Below are 16,314 nucleotides of genomic sequence, written 5' to 3'. Positions count from 1 at the left end.
AGCAATACATACACCCATATAGCTAGATGCATTTATTTGTATTTATAATTAGAGTTTAGTACAACAGGCTTATACTAAAATGTGTCTGTCCAATTAATCTAGTGACTCGTGATGTTATCCAAGACTGCTGTGCTGACTGGAATCTGTATAGTCCAAATCTTCAGAATCAGAATGAGAAATACTTTAATAATCCCAGGGGGAATTTTTTTTTTTTGTTGCAATACTCCAGGTATACAAACAAACAAAAACAACATATGTAAACAAGTAACCGTCTTTTAAGAACAATGCATGTATGTGTATATATTTAAAAAGTTATATAAAAGATCAAATTTACAGTTAAATAATGTGCAACAACTGCAAAAAGTGATTGACCATGTTTGTGTCAAATTACAGAAGAGGAAGATGATGATGTATTATATATATTATATATATATTAGATTTATATCTAATCCAGCCTAGAAATACAGGACTGCTCACAGTGTGGGGCTGTGTATTTAAACTTTCTTTGAGACTCCTAAAATCAGTTTTATGGCCCCCAGTGGTTTACACGCTGCACTGAAATCTGTTGCATTTAAATCCAGTTTTGAGCAGCCAGTGGCCCCGCCCACCACCCTCCGTTACGTCCAATTACGTCGTAGTCAAGGAGAACGCGTCCTACTCTCCACCAATGAGAAGCGGCGCTGGGGCCATGTGTGTATTGTTTAAACTGCTCAAATCTGACTGAGTCTCCAGACCGACAAAACTTCCACCAAACAAGAGTGATGGCGGCCGCTGTGTCTGTTAGTACAGCTGCCAGAGATGAAAGCACAGACACAGGACTCAGTTTCGCCTCTCGTCCGCTTCACGAAAACTACGACCTCGCCGCGGAGCACGAAAACTGGATTCCCGGAGACCGCCGACAACCCAAGCCCGAAACGGGCGAGGAGGACTCGGCGTCTGAACGCGAGTGTCAGCGGAGGGTCGACGAGGACCTGACATCGCTGAGCCTAGAAGAGATTGAGAGCCGCCTGGAGAGAACTCGCCGGGAGTTTTACAACCGTAGAAAAATCATCATAAAAAACCTGCCCTCCGACGTTAGCAATCAGGTACGAGTATAAACTATTAACCAACTGGAGGTTGATTGATTGATTGACGGGGTCGTTGGGCTAACCCTTAGCTTAGCTTCAATATGCCTGCCATGCTACATTAGCCCGTTAGCCATTTATCCCGTTAGCTGTCTCTTTTTAAATGTGGTCTATACGATGTTTTGCTTGTTTTGAAACTACGACTAGTTCAACATACAGCTGCCAGCCACCAAACATCATTAGCGGTTTGTCTTAATTTGTCTGGGTTCGCCGACAAACGCACATTAGGTTCAGCGCCAGGTGGTCAGATAACTGTCAATAATGGTCATCTGTGGCCTGTGTGACCTGCGAGTCCGGCCTCGGAGGTAACACTCCGGCAACTTTTTGATAGTTACTATTTCACTATTCAAGCCTCCAAGCCAAACTGTCGGTAATTATACTCAATACTGTGGGATTACAGGTGCACTGGCACGCTTTCATGAGCCCGTCTGTTGTTTAAACCGGCGTTGTTGTTGTTTAAACAGACAGTGGTTTACTCATGATGCCACATTTTTTTTTTTTTTGGAACGTGCCTGACTCGTGGGGAGCGGTGGGCCTGCGGGCGGTACCATTGTTCACACCGGGGGGGTGGGTGGGTGGTTTGGGAGTTCGAGATGTGAGTTGCAGTATAACAAAAGGTGGAAGGTGTGGACACAAAACGTTTCAGAAAATGCTGGACAGCATCGCCATTCGTTTGTGAATGGTCAAAAGCAGCGCGGAACAATTTCTCCGAGAACAATGAGTCACCTCAAAAACCCCACAGGTGCACTTGTTGCTTAGTTTCCCCACTGGGCATGAATTAGTTAATTGATGATGTGATTTTATTAAATCTACAATTAAAACTTACAAAAGTCATATATTTTATGTATGATACATAAAGGGTTATGATGATGGATTTGAATGTCTGGATATAACTATCTCTTCCCACTTACAGGAGGTCCATGAGCTGTTGGGAAACTATGACTTGAAGTACTGCTTTGTCGACAAATACAAGGGCACAGGTTGGTCTCACTGCTGGTCTGTGGTGTCATTGCATGTTCAATATAAAGGATATATCACAGATCATCTATATTTGTTCACTAACTTAATAAGTGCGTAGGCAACTCAGATTGTCTGCATTAAGAGTTCACACACTGCATTTAAAGATGTTGAGGACAAATAGTTTGAAAAATAAATAAATAAAAAAGAACCGGTTTCCATAGAAATAATTTGACCTTATTTAAAAAAGATATTGTTCAGGTTGTCAATGTGCTCCAGTATTTCACCACTAATGGTGACAACTATTATTTGCCTTTCACTAAATACGCTCCAATTGTTTGGATCCGGTATGTATTGGAATCTGTAGTGCTCTGTGTTAACTCCGGCAGCACCAAAATGCTCTCAATTCTCTATGTGATGATTAATAGCTTAAACTGAAACGTGGCGTTCATTCATATTGAATTCATATAGTTCTGGTATTCTTATGCACATTTCTGTCAGTTGCTGACTCGTTTTTGTTGACGAGAGTTCCACCGTTTGTCAATCAGTTTGTATATATCACAACAACCGGTTTCTGCAATTAAAATAATCAGTGTTAACTTATCCCAAGAAGGCTGAATCAACCCTGTATAACCCAAAAATGTGAGCTGTGTCTCAATTCAGGGCAATTGCTTGCATGAAAGACCAGCAAAAGTCTCAAAGCTTACTTATCAGAGAGAGCTGATGTTAAAAAAATAAAGTCTATGGATTTAAGATGGGTTTTTCTTTTCTTTTCTTTTCTTTTTTTTTAACGCATTGCAGTATTCCACCAGAAAGTCTGATAATGAATTGCATGAGCCAGATGGTAAATTCATGGTATGGCTGGTATCTACCAAACTGTGGGTGCAGATAACTTGTCAAACTTTTACTCAAAATCTAGACTGGTGAAAGAATTATTCAATTGCTATGTTTTCTGTAAGACATAACTGCAACCCGAACACCAAGACTTCTGTTCCTCTTAAAAACATGGGTAACAGGATCTTTGCTTGTCATGGAGCAGCACAGTATGAGGGTCTAGTAAACCTGCCCGTCACATTGTTAGAAAACGTGGGTGCCAATAATATTAAAAAGTCGTACAGGTCTAGGTGTGACATGATTCTCAGTCAGATAAAATGCCTTTGATTCTTGTCAGCTGCTATGACAGCCATTGTCGTCTCAATAATATTTCAGTGACAGAAGCCGGTGTGTGTTGACACTGCCACCAGCATTGTCTTTTATCAGACCTGCTAAAGGAGCAAGGGTGTCACATCCCAAGGTTGTGCCACCTGAGACCTGCTGTGTATGAAAATAACTTTCTCTTAATGCTGACTGAACAAGTGTCATTTCCTCACTTCACACCAAATTGTGTTTGTCTCTCTTCCTCCCTCTGTCCCCCATCACCTTCAGCATTTGTGACACTGCTAAATGGGGAACAAGCGCAGAGTGCCATCAAAGACTTCCACCAGCATGTGCTACGGGACAGGGAGATCTCCGTACAGCTGCAGCCAACAGATGCTCTGCTATGCATCGCCAACTTGCCCTGTGCTTTCACCCAGCAGCAGTTTGAGGAGTTGGTGCGACCCTTTGGTAACCTGGAGCGCTGCTTTCTGGTGTACAGCGCCTCCACGGGGCATTCTAAGGGCTATGGCTTTGTCGAGTACATGAAGAAGGACTCTGCAGCTCGGGCCAAGTCAGAGCTATTGGGAAAGCAGCTGGGTTCCCGCATGCTTTATGTCCACTGGACTGAGGTGGGCTCCCTCACATACCCGCAGCTGCACTCTAAATGCCTGTGCGTGGACCGCCTGCCCCCAAGGCTCCTGACAGCCCAAGACCTACGCAACGCCCTGGCTGATACCCACGCACCGGCCTTCTGCCAGGTCAAACTCACCACACACAAACCCACTACAACATGCCAGTTAATATTATTTCAGAAGGCTACACTATAAACAGTATTTTACACCACAAATAATAAATGGAACGTCACTTCAAAGCTTTGATCCATTAATTGACAAGTTTGTTTATAGAAAATCAACAGTTTAATTCATTTTCTTTAAGCAAAAATGCCAGAAAATTACCGTTCTTCTTACCTGAATCCTGCATTATAGTAAATTCTTTTGTCTTTGGATTTTGAACAAAATGAGACATTTGAGGACATCACCATAGACTGTAGATAATTGCAATATCCTTTTTTTTTATCGTTTCATTTTTAGGATGATTTACAGATTAAATGATTGAAAAATAATTGGCAATTAATGGATCACCACTTTTCTTTGAGCATTGACTTGAAGCTGAATACAGCCTCCCAGTTGTCAGTTTCTTTGAACAGGTTCTTTGTGTAGCTACTGTTAATTTATGCTATGCAAGGTCACGTTAATCAAGCACCTGAGAGCTTTTAGTCATTTACGAAGGTTTCGTGCTGCCATTTGTGTCTAAAAGTTTTAGAATTGACAGAGTTGCAGATCGCAGGAGTCGCTTTGTAAAAATTGTATTCTGTATTATATTTTTCAGCACCTTTCACCTTTACCCCAGTTGTCCTGCGGTCACTCAAAGTTTCTATAGCAATGAGCATTGCTGGTTTCTATGGCGATGACCAGCTGACTTCGCCAGGTGGTGTCATTCAGCAGGCTTTTCTGGAATGAGAGAGAGGGGTGTCCTTTTAGTGTGACACGCATAGTAGTACTTTTCTGCTGTTTCCAGGGTGTGTAGGATTTTTGTCAAACGGTGATGATTAAGGGTCATGTGATGAGTTTTAACAAGTTACTGAAATATTGAAACCCAGTATTAAATCATGAGGCCACATCTAGGGACTGACGCTGAGTTTAAAAGGGAAGTCAAAGTCTATATGGTCAAAAGAATAGTACGTGCTTATTAGTAATTGTGTTGTGAAGTTGGCCAAACTCTAACTGACTAGGTACAATGAGTGGAAAGTTTCAATCGTCCTTATTTAAATTTTCATTGATGCATCCAACAGATCAAAACATTCGGACTTTAGGAGGAGTAAATTATCTGAGCCTTGAATAACACACTGCTATATGAGATGCTACAACAGTGCCCACCTGTTAAGAGTTGCCGTGTTATCAATAAGCATAACAATTTGTCATAGAAGAAAACATCACGAATAATTTAGTTTCCTGCAGTGATTGTGGCACATTTCAGGGGATTTGATTTTGATGTTGCAATCATCTTTGTGCTAAACATGCGATGACGGGGCTCCCTGTATTGGCAGCACAACAAGGTTTGTGAAACACAAGTGTGTCTGAGATTAGAATGGCTTTTTTCCCTCCTCCTCTCCATAGTTGGCTCAAGGACAAGATGGAAGCTTTCGCCGGTTTGCCGTGTTGGAGTTTGCCACAGCTGAAATGGCTGAGGAGGCACAGCGACTGACTGATGGGAGGCTACTGGGTGGGACGCACATCAGGGTGTCCTTCTGTGCCCCTGGCCTTCCTGGAAGAAGCATGCTGGCTGCCCTGATTGCTGCCCAAACCATGGTATTTAAGTGAAACTGATGTACTTTATTCACATGTCCAAGATCACCAAAGATTTTGCCGTTGCTCTTGTGCTGATTGTTTGTCTTGTGGCCCTTCCCTTCAAGGCTGTGAATAGGGGTAAAGGTCTCCTCCCTGATCCTACAGCCATGCAGATACTGACGGGCCTCAATAACCCTGCCACGCTCAAGATGCTGCTCAACCCACTGTCACAGGGACACAAACAAGGTGAGGCATTCTCACCTGGCTTAATTTTAGGATTTGTTTTGGTGCTGTGGATCCTTATGTTCTCTTTGTGTGTAGGCCTCCTCGGGGCAGCTCCTACGATGCCCCTGCTGGCCAACCCTGCCGTCTCCGCTGCCCTACTCCAGATACTCCTTCAGAACCAGGCCAAGGCCCAGCAGGTACTACTACCTTTGCTGCTGCTCAGCCTGTTTTGATTCATCCTCTCTTACTCATAGACCCAACCCCCCCACTATCTGCTTTTTCCTTCTTAATCATTAGCAGGCATTTCTGGGAAATCATCTTCTCTGGGCTCAGGTGCTGCACAATAAGGAAAATCCTCTAGTGCCTTGTGTGAGTGGTCGTGGTGTTTGTGTTTGGCTATCGGTGTGAGGTGGTGGTCTTTTATATGATAGAAAACGCAATGGGTAGGTAAGCTCTCAGTAGGAAAGTCTGAGGTTTGTTTTTGTGTATGTGTGGCGTGTGCTTTTGAGTGGCGCTGAATGATGTGGTAGGTGTACTACACTCATGTTTTCCCTCTGTAAGGACATAATTTCATATGCGGTGAGTAAGCCTCAGCGCTAATTAAGTGTGCGTGTAGTTCAGCAGTTTTTCACTGTTTGAGTGTCGCAGCCAGGCTGCTTGACCCTCTTATGACACTGAACTCTGCTCTTTTGGCCAGCAGGCAGGACTCATCGGGGAGAATCCTCTGGCTGCTCTGCCTGTCCAGCAGGGAGTCCATCTGCTTGGAGACCTGCCCCAAGGTTTGGCATCCACTGACTCCAGCCGTAGCTCCTTGAGCCATAAACTGCATGTTTTTTTGCTTTGCTTATGATGCTAAACATCTGTAGCCCTCTTTACTTGTTAGTCATGGTTTCTTGTTTGTACAATGGTTTATGATATTTTGATCGCGATGTCTTCATTTTGTGTAGTAGAAGTCTGTTTACATTTGTAGTTCCATGGGGGGAAAATGACAAGCGTAAGATTATGTTAATTGTGATTTACTTATAATGCCTCCAATTCTCCTAGGTGGTGTAGTCCCAGGTCTTGGTCTCCAGACAGATCCTCTAAACCCCCTGAAGCCAATGCCACTTGGCAGAGCCCTGGCAAGGGAGCAGGAGTCACCCACAGCAGCATGCAACTTCCCCCAGACTTCCTCTCCCACTCTGCAAGGCATCTCCATGCCCCTGATGGGTGGCATGATGGGAGCAGATGGTCTCACAGCACAAGGGGTGAGGTCCCTAAGTAATTTCCATAATATGCTTTCTGTCTCTTGTGTTCTTGTTGAGCTTTTTGACCTAAGTGTAAATTAGAGTTTGTTTTTTTGCTGCAAAAATGAATCACCTCTTGCCCTCCTGTCAGGTTTCCATACTAGGAGATCCTCCCAAAGATGTGAACCATCCCCAGAGTGCCTTCCTCAGCGTCAACAATGTTTTTCCCTCAGGTGACTTTTTGTTCTCTTTCCTACTTAGCAGTCTGTTCTTGTGTCAGGTTAATATATTCCAGCGTCTAATTTCTGTCTATCTGCCCTCCCCTACTCAGGAGGAAGCTGCAGACCTCATCCCTATAGGAAGAGGCTAGGAAGTAATGTGTCCAACCAGCACACACGCCAGAGCATACAACCAAACTACAACCTGCGCTACCAAGATTCTTACAGCCCCGACTATCCTCCACTACACCAGGTAACTAGCAGACCAAAACAGAAAGTGGTGAACAGTAATGGCATATGGTCTTGCTGTCCGAAGTTAGAATAACTTTGTTATCCTCTGCAACAGAATTCACTTGTTGTTGTTGTTATGTTGCTGCTGCCTTACACAGCAAGAAAACATGAGTGATCTGGACAACAAGAAGTTACTCATGACTTGCATAAAATAATACACTGAATAATTTTATTTTTATATTTTATTTCATTTTTTTTTTTACCATCACGCATGTTGTGTTTTTCCATTCTGCCTTTTCCCATGCCGACCAGAAGATGTCTGTCTAATATCTATATTGCATTCATATGGATTTGGGCAAAGTGTAACTAAAGCCCCAAAACACCTTTTTCAGCCGAAAACCAAAGCACATGGATATTTAGTACTGCTGTTGATCAATTCAGTTTGAAATCTTGACAGTTTTTGTCATTTTGTGCTATAAATATGCATAGCAACATTCCTGTGCTGGTTGAAACACGGCTATTGAATTGTGGTATTGGCTGATCTGGAGACATGTGACGTATATGTTGACAGCTTTGGTCACCAAAAGGAGGAGACGGGCAGTCAGGGCTGCCTGTCTCCTTAATATAACATTAAATCTAGGCTCTACAGCTGAACTATACTGACACTCCTGCACAGATACACATACTGGAGACGTAGCCTCAGCTAACAATATACAGCAACTTTTACAAATGGTCGTGCATGTGGACATGGAAAGCTTGGCAGTAGCCTCTCATAGCTGATTGGTTACTCTGACTACCAGCAGCTGTATTCCTGCTACACTGAGCACTGATCAGTCTCTTACTCGGAACAATGTTACCTCCCATGTGATGTTTTGTTTAGCCCTTTAAAAAAAATGCTGGGAGAGAGGGAGCTACTTAAATTTGGGGGTTTTAGTTACACTTTAAGGTCTTTTCAGATGATGGTATGGTGACCTGTTGACTTTGACTGTAGTGTGTGGCTGCTTAATGCTGCTAATTCAGTATAATATGATGTGCTCTGGTCTGATGCCCATCTGGTGTTTCTCCTCAGGATCCCCTGGCCCATTTGTATGAACAGCAGGAGAACCTTGATCTCGGGGCCTTGGCAGGATTTGGTCAGCAGGTAGTTGCCAGTAGCTTGAGCACATTCTTAATTTGATCAAATTACATGCATTCTGTCCTGTAATGTAATAGTTGTGATCTTGTTTGGTTGTCTCTGCAGCTCTCTCGTCACTCTGACTACAGTGAGAGGTTTTCCCAGTACGGTTATCCTCCCAGCCCACCCCTGTCCTACTTCAGCTCTGGGACTGAGGCCTCCTGTAACAGTAGCCTTCCAGCCACTCAGCTCAACAGGGTAAGCCTCAAGTTTTACACAGATTTGGGTTTGGACTTTTCTTTTTGAAATCAACCCCTGTTTTGGTTTCACACTATTGATTATTTGTCAGCGCAAGAACATCAAGGTAGTACTAGTAAGAGATAAAGGGGAGTGGAGGGTTCCAAGAATAAGTCCGTGTTCAATAATTAATTTTGCACTGAGTGCTTGAGCCTCAGTAGAATAAGTCACAGAGTTGGTTTGTTTGTCCTCAGGCTGTGGGAATGCCTCCTATGAGTCGCACTGCCAACTACCCTCCAGGCCTGGGGAACGTTGTAAAGGTAATTTAGTCACTTTATTGTCTTTGACTTTTTGTATATATTTCTGCTTTAAGACAAAGTTTGATTTTTGTTTTTTAATACCCATTATAGACTCCCATTGGTAGCCACAAGCGCGCTTTCTCCCGCCTCATCCCATCTCCGGAGCCAAGCCCTGAGGGCAGCTATGTGGGCCAGCACTCCCAGGGCCTCGGTGGCCATTATGCAGACTCGTACCTTAAGCAAAGGCGTATTTTTCTAAATACAGCTGAATGCTTCTTGCTGTAACAGCCAGGACCCAACGGCCATTTCCTCTGGTCTCCTCCAGTAAACTTGAGCTTGGTGGTGCTTGTCTCCTGTGTACTCCTGGAGTGGCCCCTGGAGGGTGCCGAGGAGTGCAGCCTATTGCCATGGACATTGTATCACTCTATGGGAATTCTTGGTGGTTGTTTTGTGTTTTTGTTTTTTTCTTTTGTGTGTATGATTTTAGTGTGTTGGTAAATTAAGTTTTTACTTTTTTTTTTTTCTTTTAATTTGAATTTTAATTTCCTGTTGAAAAACTTGTACAGTGAGGAAAAAAAATGGTTAATTAGCTAATGAAGTCTTTTCTCTTGCATTTTTTTTTTTTAATTCCTGCGTTGAGTGTAGTGTAACAGCAGAGCTCCAGATAGTTTGGCCAGTTTTCGATGGCAGCCATAGGCTGCTTTTTATGTTTTGACATCTCACTAAGGTGATGCTGTCCACAATATGAAGCAAAGGGACTTGCATAGTATTAAAAACAAGCTTTACTTCAAAGGCTCTACTTTTTTTTTTAAATGGCCTTAATTCCATGTAAAAAGTTTAGTAGTTTGTTTGAGATGGTGTTTTTGTGTTGTGGTATTTTTTTTTGTTTTCCCCTTTCTTCCACAGGGTTGTATATTTTGCTGTATGATTCAAGTTCTGGATCAGGCCTCTCCTGATTGGGTGACATTCAGCTTTCCATCCACCAATGACAGCTGTATGTACCCGTCTGTGTATTATGACAGTGAAGCTTTTCACCACGCTGGCATATTTTTTTTGTTTTTTTTCCAAGCCTTAACTGTTCCACATCGTTCGTCTTTTGATCAACACCCTCCAACTTGTTTACGGAGTCTGTTCTCTGCACTGGTTGTTGAGTGATGCACTTGAAGGGCACAGGTCACAGCCCAAATCTGTTCTCACCTCCACAAGATGCCATTCTCAAGTCTCCCCTCACTCATATGTCCATGTCCGTGTCCATGAGTTGAATAATTTGTGTTTACGTAAAGTTCTGTGTATATTTTGAATGTCTTAAAGTCCAAACACCGCACCTCGATGATTGAGTTGAGTTGGGTGGGGTGGTGGACATGCGCTATGTGTCATCTCAAGCTGCAGATGGTGAATACAGGAACATTAACCATCTCTCCTGAGCGAGATGCTTGACTCTCAGTTGAATTTGCTTCTTTAGATGAATAGATGGCAGCTGGAATGACGGACACGGACGTGTTTAAAGTTTTCCAGTGGGGGGTGGGGTACTAATGGAAGCTACTTGCAGATCATTGGTCAGTGACATGATTGTCATTGTTTTTTCTTTCAAATTTTTTTTGTTTAAATAATTATCTAGTTGACAGTTTGATTGTGAAAACTCATTACCTCTGACTTCTGCTAGGAAATGCAGCTGCACTTGAGCCTTAACAGTGTTTTCTGTGATATCATCCTGCCCTGTGTTGGCTTCCATCTACATTTAACTTTTCTGTGTTATTTGCTGTGTAAATAGTTAAGCGTGATCATTTTCCTGAGTCCAAAACATTTTTTTTTTCTTCTCTCTTTTTAATGATACCTGCCTCTGGTCTGGTGTTTTGAATGAATTTGCTGCTTCTCCTGTTTTTTTTGTCGTTTGCCTGTCTGTTTGAAAGCTGATGTGACCAAGAGTGGCGCGCCACAGCAGACTGCTCATGTTGTGTATGGACCAAGATGCAGCTGTACTTTATGACCATCATCCATTCTGACTGATCTGAATCTATTTTCTCACCTGTACCGCCATTGGCCATTTGTCTCTGTATGTGTGGGTGACGTGAGAAAGTAAATGTTATTTAAAGTCAAAGTTGTTGTGAAGTTGTTCTCTTTTTTTCCTCTCTGCTTTTGACCCTGAACATATAGCTGGTTTCTTGCATGTTTTAGTGTTTGGTTTAACATTATTGCTCTTTAACTGTATTATCCTGGTATGTGTGTAGTCAGCTACACTACAAACCTCTGTCAAAGACTAAATTGTGATTTCACAGAGAACCTATTAATTATTCAATTTTAAATTTCTATCAATAGTATAGCAAAATCTCCATGTGTGGTTGAGAGCAGGATGATGTAGACATGCAGAGGAACGGTTCACGAAATGTCTGCTGATAAAGTCCTGGTTGTAAACTCTATTACAAGGAGGCTATTGATTCAAACAATGGCTGTATTGGTGATTACTGATGTACATAAGTCTTAAGAATTATGATCCAAACCTGCCCCAGCAGCTCTCACAGATGTGCCTTTGCACATTGTGGTGTATTTCAATTACAAGTTAACAAGCAGATATCATGGGTGGCTCCTGTAGACTCTTATCAGCACAGTCTTGCTGTGATTGTGACCTGTGTGAGTATTAAGCAGCTTTTTGCTGGGAGGATGATTTGTGCTCCCCGAATGAATCATTCAACAATAAACTCAGTCATCAGCTATAAAAGCTGACAACAGGTTGCTCAAAAAAATAACCTGAAGAAATGTCAAGGTGAGAAAATCCTTCTTATCCGATAAGACTGTGTACAGCAGCATATAACTTTCAGATTTAATTTAAAAGACAACTAGGCTATATTCTTATCAGACCAGTATTCTCAGCCTTTCTATTCAACAGACCCTCAAGATAATAGCAGGTCAATTGGGCTCTTATCAGGGAATTAAACTGAGCTGAGGTCATCTGCCCAGAGGACTCACTGTGTAGCAGGTCTAAACACTTTGTATTATTGTCCCTCACCCTTCAGATTGGGGTGCTATGGGGAAAGACGCAATGAAGAGAGCTCCTCTTCCTCTCAGCAGCCATCATGATGAAAGGTTTTGATTAGCTGTTATACTTGTGGTCTTACCGAGCGTGAAGGAGCAGAGCTGCTGATGGAGCTTTCCCCCTGATGGGCAAAAAACACAACTGTGGTACACTGGTCATAGAACTCTTTTTTTCTAACAGTGATATTGTGTTTGACATTTCTTGGAAAGCAAAAAAGTTTTTACTTCATGTTCAGGTCTGGAATGGAATAGAATATCATTCAAGAAATAAGTGTAACGTGGAAATAGTCCTGTATTTTATCAGCAATCTGTAAAGTACAATTGAAATGAGAACATTGTGAAGAAATGATGGCATTATATTAATGTATTTTTTCCCCGCTGCTGGGTTTATTTCTGTAATATTTGTCTGTAATGCTTCAGGCACCCTTGAATTATGTTCTCATACCGGCAGCCAGTCTGCACAGAGTTCTCAGAGGGATCCACCGAGGCTCGGTGGACGCTGTGTCAGACACATTTAGATTTCTGCCTTTCATATTTCCACCCACACAGTCACCCTGCACAGTTGCTGGTGAATGCTGCTGAAACCTGCGATTTTCCCAAATACAGAGAGGAAGGAGGAAGTGCTCAGAAAGCAGATCACTACAGCATCATTTATCACAAATTACAAATACAAAAGCGAAGGAAAAGTTCTATTTTTTGTGCCTTTATGTGTACTGTTTAAGATGTAACTGATCCACTCTATTGCCCATGTGTCTAGAATTAAAATTGGTGTATTTAAATATGGAGATTCATTGTAATCCACATGTAAAACACACTGAAGTCACACATGCTACGATTTATTATGGCTTTATTTCAGTATACGAGCAACAAAGTGTAATCAAATAGGGTATGTCACAAGAGCTGTTTATAGCAGGATTAGTCATAGAAAACAGCCCACTCCCCCTTGTGACAAACAGTCTATAAAACAGTAGAACATCTAGCCCAGGAGAAAGCTACTAGTCTGCCTTTTGCTTAATTCAAAAGAGGAGGAGAGCCACTCTGCTTGAACGGTGCTCCTGCTTATACACCCAAACAAGATTATATTATAGTAGGGATTTCAATTCCGAGCCAGAGCACGTACCCTTATCCCCTCTGAAATAAGCTTGGGTATTGTTACACTCTTCATTTTCATCTTTTCCAGTCAATCCTCTGTGTAACTGTATATCATTGTGGCACTACAAAATAAGATAACAATTTCTGGTTATGGGAAATAAAAGCAATGTTTCTGAGTACAGTGTTATTGCTCTGATGCACTAAACATACCCGCAGAGATGTTCCAAAACAAAATGCCTTGTTACTCTTCTTTGTAAGCTTTACATATACAGTCAGTCTCAGTTTTTGGCCAGACGTACTTAGATTCAATCTTGAATATTTACTAAACCTCTCCAGAACACTGATGCAATCCAGACTTTGACTGTGAGATGTACGTGGTTTACACTTCTATCTATTAGGCAGAGAGCATCACATATCACACAGGCAAAGCGCCAGTTTGGTAATGTGAAGAGACTTTCCACCATACACCCAAAAAACTCATCTCTTCAACAAGTATGTCTTGTCCTCTCTCCCTCTGAATCATATCCCCTGTCCCCCTTTGTGCTCCTCAACATTAATAGCCAACACTTCTGCCAAGAAGCGCAGCTCTCATTCCTCTTATTTCTTTTGCTGCCACTTGTCTCTTGCATGATCACTATTGAATTAGGAGATATTGCAAGAACACTTTATTTCTGACCAGTGTGTTTTCAATTTTTTTACTGAGAACTGAAGTTTATTTTTCATTGGACTCTTTGTATATTGCCTAAAGCACCTACTGTATGATGTGAATGTAAAAAACGAAATTAAAGTCTTCAATTATATATTTGAATATGCATAATTAATGTGGTTATAACAAATAACTGATTGATGCTTTAAGGCGTTTAATTTGTGTTTCCTGGTCCATAAATCACCGTGCCCCTTGTTTAACATGATATATTTCACACCAGTGACTATGAAAGCGCATTGCAGGAGCATGTATGGAGCAAAAGAAGAACCTTGTGGCCATTCTGACACTTGATTCCCATCTCCAGTTGCCATTATTGCTCCATAACATCATTAGTAGAGGTTTTTAGAAGCTCTGAAATCTATTTATCGCATCATTTGAGGTCTCATTGGTCCTCAGCTTGTCCCTAAAGTGAAACCTCCTCTCTCTGATGTAACATTGCATCCTTTCCCATCTAACTCCTCCTTTGCCTCCAGCTGAATTTCAGCAAGATCTGATTCGTTTGGAGTCAAACAACAACATATCTTGTTGAAAAAATTAGGTGAGGTCGCCCCTGCTGCTTATGAACACATACCCAGAATGGCTTCTGGATGATCGTGCCCTTGCATGTTGTTCAGTGTGTGGAGGATTTATGCAGGTCTACTCGAACATTAACTTTGAATCAGCGTGTGTGTGTGTGTGTGTGTGAGTGTTGACACACATACACACAGTGTGGACAGAAGGACGGTCCGCCCCCAACAGTGCACCTCCACAGAACAAGAAAAAGACAATCTGAAGTTATTTTAGGAATCTTCTTAACACTTCATATAAATGACCTGCTAGCCTGCTGAAACATTGTTACATATTAATTCAACCACGTCTGAACATGCCTAATTCCCTCTCTCTTCCTCTCCCACACACTCACTAATATTCTAGTGTATTTATTTTCCTTTTCCTTTTCCTAGATACGTGTAAAAACACACACATGCAGATACACACATGCCTTATGGCTGCCAGACTATTGCTCACGGTCAGGAAGGAGGTGGGGATTACTATTTCATGGCCCTCCACTGGTAGAAAGTGGATCTGTTTCCCAGCATTCCCTGATGATCACTGTGTAGATACAATTTGGGCCAGAGGCCAGACAGGCTGCTGCTGATCTTTCTGCTGGACACGCAGAGTTCACTGCCTTCTGTGATTGACTGTTAGCTGTAATGGAGAAAATTTCCACAGGTTTAATTTATGATAAATTTCTACTCTCTACTGCAAACACTCCTACCCCACCAACATTAAAATCAAAAGAGCAAGAATGAATTATACGCTGCACTTTTCCATAGCCCCCCCACAACCATCTCATCCACATATACTGAGTAAGTAGGACTGCTTGGCATTTCAATTATTCCTCACAATATGAATGTATAACGTGCAGAGCCATTTGGCGAGCTTGCTCATAATAAATCAGATGCTCACGGAATGAAGTGTGCAGCTGACTCAAGCGAGGGGAATATATATTTTTTTCCACACCACAATGAAGCAGTCCAGTCCGCACTGTGGTCAGTGGTCATTTTGTCATCCACTGTATCACCCTTTCATTACTTTCTTCTTATTCTGGAAATATCTAAGACTATTTGGACTTGAACATGTTAACATTTAATTTCCATTTAAACAACATTCTATACTCAAATATTAGTACAGTTATATAATGCGGGTGATATTACTGCAATTTTTATGTCTTGTACAAGGAATGGCTTTCATGGTCTGCATCATTTTTTAAATTTTTGGTCAAAGTTTTGACGAAGGTTGTGTGATCAAATGCCTGGTCATTTAATAAAAGTGGAATACAACACTGTGTGGGTATTTTTTTCCCTTCATATTTTGTCAAGGGTTTTGAAACGAAATGAAAGCAAGCAAGTTTCTTTTGTTGCCATGCAAGAATTAACAAAAAAAGGATTCCTGGAGTCTCTGTGTGCTCATTTACATTCTGATGAAGCTACTGAATTATATGTTTAATTGTGCTAAAATTGTTCTTCTGAGAGCTATTCCTACTAGCGACTCAACTGAAAATTCATATTTTTCTTTTTAAAGACCTAGGTGTTTCCCAGAGAAACAATAGTCCACAATGTGATGCTGATAAACAGCCCTGCTTTCTCCTTTAAGGGTTTTTCTGAACTCTTTCTGAACCCTGAACAGCTTTTAATAAACAATACATAAAACATTATATCATTTCATCTGCTTCAAACCGGAAGATGCAGCCATTTCCACACATTCATTCTGCATCCAGTTACAGACAGCTTTTTTCATTCTTTCCTATTCATTTTCTAAGGCCATGTGCTACAAATGACAATTTTCTCTCAAGGAGACAGTATTGTGACAGTATTGGATGTGCTTCAGCAC

The 16,314-nt window shown here is 41.7% G+C and overlaps 1 protein-coding gene across 8 annotated transcripts; it reads left to right on the top strand.

Annotated features, from left to right (window-relative positions):
- Nucleotides 1-646: 646 nt before the first annotated feature.
- Nucleotides 647-11,214, top strand: raver1 (ribonucleoprotein, PTB-binding 1). Of its 8 annotated transcripts, none has more exons than XM_019279628.2 (15): nucleotides 647-1,085; nucleotides 2,038-2,104; nucleotides 3,507-3,976; nucleotides 5,396-5,587; nucleotides 5,692-5,812; nucleotides 5,888-5,988; nucleotides 6,092-6,124; nucleotides 6,492-6,570; nucleotides 6,836-7,038; nucleotides 7,169-7,250; nucleotides 7,349-7,488; nucleotides 8,536-8,607; nucleotides 8,707-8,838; nucleotides 9,072-9,137; nucleotides 9,228-11,214. In XM_019279628.2, exons 1-15 carry the CDS (start codon nucleotides 762-764, stop codon nucleotides 9,399-9,401), a joined length of 2,256 nt encoding a protein of 751 aa, XP_019135173.2. In that variant the 5' UTR covers nucleotides 647-761; the 3' UTR covers nucleotides 9,402-11,214. The 8 variants fall into 8 exon arrangements, with proteins under 8 accessions (XP_019135173.2, XP_027141520.1, XP_019135171.2 ...); XM_027285719.1 differs by having other exon boundaries at nucleotides 6,092-6,160; XM_019279626.2 differs by having other exon boundaries at nucleotides 6,092-6,160; nucleotides 6,489-6,570.
- Nucleotides 11,215-16,314: the final 5,100 nt, after the last annotated feature.

Source organism: Larimichthys crocea, chromosome XII (genome assembly GCF_000972845.2).
Source record: "Larimichthys crocea isolate SSNF chromosome XII, L_crocea_2.0, whole genome shotgun sequence".
NCBI classification, from domain to species: domain Eukaryota; kingdom Metazoa; phylum Chordata; class Actinopteri; family Sciaenidae; genus Larimichthys; species Larimichthys crocea.
The sequence above is the reverse complement of the archived record's forward strand: the minus strand, read 5'-3'. Positions and strand labels throughout refer to the sequence as shown.